Source organism: Teleopsis dalmanni, chromosome 2, assembly GCF_002237135.1.
Source record: "Teleopsis dalmanni isolate 2A chromosome 2, ASM223713v2, whole genome shotgun sequence".
In the NCBI taxonomy this organism is placed as follows: Eukaryota; Metazoa; Arthropoda; class Insecta; order Diptera; family Diopsidae; genus Teleopsis; species Teleopsis dalmanni.
This window is the reverse complement of record NC_051847.1, coordinates 125,240,145-125,246,441: the sequence shown is the minus strand read 5'-3', so window position 1 is coordinate 125,246,441 and position 6,297 is coordinate 125,240,145. Positions and strand designations below refer to the sequence as shown.

The following is a 6,297-nucleotide window of genomic DNA, read 5'->3' as shown; positions in this document are numbered from 1 at the left end:
TTCTTTTGAAAAAAATAATATCCTATAGTATAGTTTTAAATATATTTTTATTTGGAGCACTATGTCCACCCAGTATGTATATATATATCAATTTTTAAAAATTTAATCAATCACACGAATTAAACAAAACAAAAAAATTGTCAAAATTAATGTCCAATGATTAATGTAAATGATTAATATAAAATAAAATTACAAATTTACTTATTTTATTTTCCTTCAATACACATGTAAACGTGTTATATTAAGCAAAGTTCGATAGCTAAAAGTCGCAATGTAAACATGGTATAATGTATTCCGTGTTGCTGCGTCAGCATGTTACAGCAAAAATGCAACCCTGCAATTGTAAGGAAACAAAACAAGAACTAATAAATGAAAATTACATTCCATTGTTGACATCATTTTGTACCATATTGAATCATAAATCGAGGTATTTTAAATGGAAGCACTAGACTCCTTGGAGAGACGTATCGATACGTTATCGCGTATGTTGGGACCTGTAGAAGAAGCCAACATAACCGGCGGTGAAGTGAACAGATCCGCTAATGTTGTGGATACATTGTTGTCAACGAATAGTATTTTAAACGATGCACTTAAAGAGCGAGAGCAAATCAATAAAGCAATAACAAGAACTAATGAACTTGAAAAATATTTAGATCCAAATTTTTTGGAAGAAAATCAGCAAGTCCGTTCCAGGGAAGTATATTTAAATGCTATTGCACCAGATCTCAAAGATCAATTTCAACAGCTTGATTTGATTAAGCAATTAGAGTCTACATTAGGTGCTGAATATTTTCGCAATATACCAGGCGAGTGTACTGAAAAATTAAAACAAATTTCGCAGGATAATACAGAATTCGCTCAACAAAGTGAACTAATCGAAGATAGCCTGATTTCAGCAATGAAGCGTTATGGTGAGATACAAACAGGACTGCTCGAATCACTCGATGCTATGAATAGAAGGCTTGAAGTAGTTGAAGAAAAGTTATTGCAGAAAAAACGCGACGACTTAGAAAAAACTTTGGAAAACAATGCTGAAAGTAAATAATATTAAAGTGTATTAATTTTTCCTAGATTTTAAAAGTATTTGTATATTTAATTTTTCCTATAAATGTATTTCCAATATATATAATTTAATTTTCTATTTGGGGGAAAAGCCCCTTTTTACGTTTCAACGTTTGTGCTTTTACCTTATTTGTGCAATTAAAGTTTCTTAAAATAAAAAGTTTAAATAGTGTACTATTAATTAGTATTTATTTATATTACATTGTCGATCGTTATTTGTTAAATACAATTCAAGATAGTTATGCTTTGAGTTAGTTTTTACATGAAAAAAATCATTCATCATCCTCTTTATCTTTACGGTGTGATTTTTTTTTATCAGTGCGACTTGATTTACTACTTCTCTTTTCTCTAGACTTTGAACGCCTTCTCTTATCATCTTTTTCTCTTTTGTCGTCTTTTTCTCTTTCCCGTTCCCTTTCACGATCTCGCTCTCTTTCCCTATCTCTTTCACGGAGATCACGCTCCTTGTCTCTAGATTTGGAACGACGTCTAAGTTTCTCTTCTTTCTCTCTATTGTCATCTTTATCTCTTCCACGATCACGCTCCCTCTCTCGTTCTCTCATATCACGTTCCTTATCACGAGATTTAGAACGACGGCGCATTTTTTCTCTGCTACGAGAACGTTCTCGCCTTGACCTACTAATATAAAAAATAGTTGTTACATACGATTATAGATATGTTACTTTTGTATGCAATTAAAGTTTTGTCTGGTTCATTATTTAATTCATAATAAAATTACGTGCGGCATATTCTTAAGCGTGGTACAGACTTGCAAACTTAGCTGTCTGTCAACTTGCGCTCACTCTTGCTCAAACTTATTCTAGCGACCGAACTTGAACATGTTCACAGTTAAAATTTGTCAGTCAAGCAATATTTTTGAGCAGTGCGTTTGCGCACGCTGTAAAAATTTGTGTAACCACGTAAAAATAAGCTATTAACTGACGGAATTCAAATTTTTGTGACTATCATTCACAACATGTTGGCGAAAAGTTGATTTTGGTACCCACCAAAATTTTGATGAGAATGCCAACGTATTGATTGAGTGTCATTCAAAGGTGCAGACTTGCAGTTTTGCTCACAGTCATGGCATTCTCTCTCTGGAGTGACAGTCAAGTTTGCAAGACTGTACCGCGTTTTAGTTTTTTAATTTTCAGAGAATGGAAGAATTGAACGAGAACTTCTGTAGCAGAAATTCCTTCATATTCATGTCCTCGTGGCTGCAAGTTACATTATGAACCAAGCATTAAGCAGTTACCTCTCACGATCTCTCTCTCTATCCCGATCTCTTTCGCGTTCTCTTCTTCTACGCTCACGTTCTTCATCACTGCGCTCAGAAGATTCCTGTAAGTATAAAACTTTAGGTTAATAAAAGAACTTCGACTTTTTCTATTTTAGATAAAATGAAATTTTCAATTTTTACACTTAGCGGATCATGGAATTTCTTATACATTTTCTTGAAAGGATTGTAGTTTGATACTCTAAGTTTAAATATGAATATTAATAAAGTATTGTTAAAATATATTAAATAAGAATTGCATACTCTAGCAATTGTCTTGATAAACATTGCTGAAATTTTTATTGAAATCAGTTAGTTTAATATTGTATTAAAAATAAAACTCATGCTTACTCTTCCTAATGGTATATTTGATGGCGGGGGATAGCGTCTTTGATTGCGTTCGTGTGCTACATAGTTCAAATAATGAAATTTAATAGGAAATATCAAAATATATTTATTTCTATTATTATAGTCTATTGAACGTTATACTTACGATCTATAAGATTATTATGTGGTCCATGTGGGCCCATCATGCGCGTATGACCCATTGGCATGCGCATTGGTGGACCGTTATTCGGACCCATCATCATACCAATACCTGGTGGAGGACCCATATCTATAAAAAAATATTTTATATAGAAGTTCATATATTAAAAAAACAATTAGGTTATATTTACTCATATTAGGAGGCGGCATGCCTCCCATCAATGGTGGTGGTCCCCGCATAGGTGGTCCCCCTAATTGCGGTGGTGGCACACCCATAGCACCTGGCGGCATACCTGGAGGACCAGACATTTGTGAAGGTGGTACCATACCGGGACCAGGCGTTAATTCTTTTATACCACTTGGCACCCAAGCAGGATTATCATTACCCCATTGCGATTCCTGAGTTGGTTCGTAACCATAATCAAATGCATCCATTTCGGGAAAAAACGGTTCTTCGGGCGGTCCACCAGCAAATGGTGGCAGTTGTCCCAACACACCTGTACGTGAATACTCACGACATTCGGCGGTCATTACTTGAATAACATTTTCTTTTGTGCCTGTAGGACGTGGAGGACGTGTCATAACACTTAAACGTGGTGGAGGACCATGATGAGTTGTCTGTGGCGGCAAACCTAGTGGAGGAATGTGTATTTGGTCGTTTATAGTCGGTGTTTGCGTTGATCCACCAACTGGTTGTATTGCATTATCTTGCATGCGATCCATATTTTGATTGGCATTTTGGGTTAAACTCGCTAATCCCACACCACTTTCCACAATTCTCATACGTTTTTGGCGTTCACAATATGCACGCCAAGTTTCTTCGTTGAACCCATAATTAAAATAGTCTGTTATATCTGCACCCGGTTTACGCCATGGTTTCTCTTCCAATGAATCAATGCTAAATTCATGTGCCGGCACTCCATTTATTACACCCACACCATCAAAGTCTTCCACACTAAATTTTCCACCTTGTGAGGTAGATTTTGTTTTATCTTGTCCACCACCCGCAGCCAATAAATTTGATCTCTGTTTGATGTTATAAGTACTTGGTGCAGCTTTTATATCACCTATGACAACATTAATATCATCATCTGAATCATCGTCATCTTCATCCGATACTCCACCGGATTTAGGCTAAAATTACAATTATAATATAAAAAGGTCATTATTTTTTTAGAAAGAAAATAACGAAAACATACTTCTTCATCATTTTCTGCACCATCGTCAGTCGTATCGGCAGCAGTCATGGCTGAAGCCACCGCTTCTTCATCTTCCTCCATACCTTCGGCTGGATCTTCAAAAGCACTAAACGATTCATCTTGCTCACCAGTATCTGCAGGTTCCTCTTTTATTTCAATTTGTGTATTCTCTGCAGCTTGTGCTTCATTTTCAGTGGTGTCAGTTTTTTGTATTACTGGCGTAGACTCTTCAACTGCATTGCGTTCTTCCTCATTTGTTGTCGAATCGGGATTTGAAGTTCCATATAACCAACTTTCTTCATTATTATCATCTGCCATTATGTAGATTTTGTCGTTAAAGTAACATTTAATTTAGAAACGAATTATGTATGCAAAAAGCAAGCTATTGCGGCAATTGTAGAAGTATAATGTGAATTGTTAAAACAAGCATAAACGTCAAAATAATTCTTAAGAACAGAGTTGTTCTATAATTTTGTAATTCTACGTTTACATTATGAGATTAAGCGAACTAGCTTAAGGCAGTGTGCTAGTTCGAGTATATTGATGATAAATTGAGGAAAATAGTAAATTATGTCGATATAACAACGAATGTTGGTATTTACCAGAATTTCGAGTAGGGTAAATTAGGTTAAAATTAGGTAAATTAGGTGTTACCATGTTGAAAATTTTATAACATGTTTAATAAGTATGTAAATAAATTTGAAGACTTTAAATCAAAAATAAGAAATAAGTGTAATAAATAAATAAATAAATATATATTTCATACGTGCAGTACAAAAAATCTCTAGGGCAAATGTCTCTATTTACCTAAATATACTCAAACTCGCACACGGCCTAAGTTAATCTGCATTTTTTACTCACACCATTTACATTATACATTGAGATTAATTTTGATGTATCCCTTATGTTTTGCTCCGTATGTTTGATAAATTTCTGTAAATTAAACATTTAATTACAACTATGTACAAAAATATTATAATATATATGTAATAAATTATTTTTGTCGAAAACAACTTTGAATGTATGTATTTCTTTTTACGGCCCTCCAATCTGTACAGTAATTTGTATTATTCTGCGCAGTTCTGATCTTGATGATTACTTTAATCTACTATTAATCACACAATCTAAATGCACATATAAATTGAATAAATGTACCACTTTATAAATGTAGTGTGCATTTTTGTTTTTCAATGGATAATGAATGTATTCAAAACCCAGGTAATTCTTTATGGCCCATTGTTTGTTAAATGGGTTGCTACCGATAGCAATGAAGTAAAAGTAGCAATGAGAGAGTCCGCTCTATGCTACATAGCAATTTTTAGCAGCTTTTTATTACAGTAATAAAACTTTTTGCAGCAATAGTTAAAAAAAAATATTGTGTAGTAAGACAATAATGGTATTTAATATATGTTCCTCTTTTCATTACTCTATTGCTCTTTCGCTTTTCCTATTAGGTATATATAAATTATTTTAGTTAAATATTATTATGTTTCTGTTACTTATATAACATTTAAATGCTTTTTATAATTTATAAAACAACCGTATATGTAGATTGTGTATACAGTGCGCCACTCAGGCAACTTTATCATTAAGTATTAATATTTTACTGTAGAAATTAAATAAAATTATTTGAATCCGATTTGTTGATCGTAGAGGAAGTGTTATTGTGTAATTATATATTTGCGCATATTTTTCGATTTTTTGAAACTATAACGGTGTAATTTTATAAAATTATTTAATAATATATTAAATTTTTGACATCACGAAAAAAAAATTTTTTAAACAAAATGCGTTTTAAAGGAAGGTAAGTAAATATTACTTTTATAAAAAATATTTATCAAACACAAATATTTAGTGGTTATTTAAACTATATATTAATCACAATTACCGTAAAAAAAAATAATTGATTTATCTAATTTTGCGTAGACTATTGGCAAAATAAAAACACAATTATATGAAAGATATATAATCAAAGAATTTTAAGTATTATTAAATAATTTAAATTAACAAATGGGTAATAATTAAAACAAGTATGTTAACTACATACTATTAACAACCTATTAATTAAGTTCACAAAATCTTTTAAATCTTCATAAACTTCAGTAAATAATAATAATTTAATGAAGTTGTGTGCTCTCTTCATTTAAAAATGTAAACCCAAACATTGAGATCGTTTTATGATACTGTAATAAAATATTAGCTTGAATAGTGCAATATGAATAAGTGAATATTTAGATAATAAAAAGTATAATATGATATTAAATAAGTGAGCAG

At 32.2% G+C, this 6,297-nt stretch overlaps 2 protein-coding genes across 3 annotated transcripts; one reads left to right on the top strand and one right to left on the bottom strand.

Moving 5' to 3' along the window:
• Positions 1-212: 212 nt before the first annotated feature.
• LOC119683795 lies at positions 213-1,210 on the top strand. The gene has a single exon (XM_038097658.1). It carries the CDS (start codon positions 437-439, stop codon positions 1,043-1,045), a length of 609 nt encoding a protein of 202 aa, XP_037953586.1. The 5' UTR covers positions 213-436; the 3' UTR covers positions 1,046-1,210.
• Positions 1,211-1,234: 24 nt separating this feature from the next.
• LOC119683785 (pre-mRNA 3'-end-processing factor FIP1-like) lies at positions 1,235-4,409 on the bottom strand. Of its 2 annotated transcripts, XM_038097647.1 has the most exons (8): positions 4,024-4,409; positions 3,016-3,958; positions 2,832-2,954; positions 2,690-2,745; positions 2,603-2,628; positions 2,483-2,540; positions 2,318-2,403; positions 1,235-1,701 (listed from the first exon to the last, which is right to left on the bottom strand). In XM_038097647.1, the coding sequence occupies exons 1-8, from the start codon at positions 4,339-4,341 to the stop codon at positions 1,335-1,337; spliced, it is 1,977 nt and encodes a 658-aa protein (XP_037953575.1). In that variant the 5' UTR covers positions 4,342-4,409; the 3' UTR covers positions 1,235-1,334. The 2 variants fall into 2 exon arrangements, with proteins under 2 accessions (XP_037953575.1, XP_037953577.1); XM_038097649.1 differs by lacking the exons at positions 2,483-2,540; positions 2,603-2,628.
• Positions 4,410-6,297: the final 1,888 nt, after the last annotated feature.

Bases quoted from the DNA above. Each gene is read 5' to 3' on its own strand.
- LOC119683785 (XM_038097647.1), bottom strand. From the start codon at position 4,341: ATGGCAGATGATAATAATGAAGAAAGTTGGTTATATGGAACTTCAAAT. The intron at 2,955-3,015 runs GTAAATATAACC...ATTTTTTTATAG, and splicing joins CATGCCGCCTCCTAATATGA to ATATGGGTCCTCCACCAGGT. The intron at 2,629-2,689 runs GTAAGCATGAGT...TAAAAATTTCAG, and splicing joins CAAATATACCATTAGGAAGA to CAATGTTTATCAAGACAATT.
- LOC119683795 (XM_038097658.1), top strand. From the start codon at position 437: ATGGAAGCACTAGACTCCTTGGAGAGACGTATCGATACGTTATCGCGT.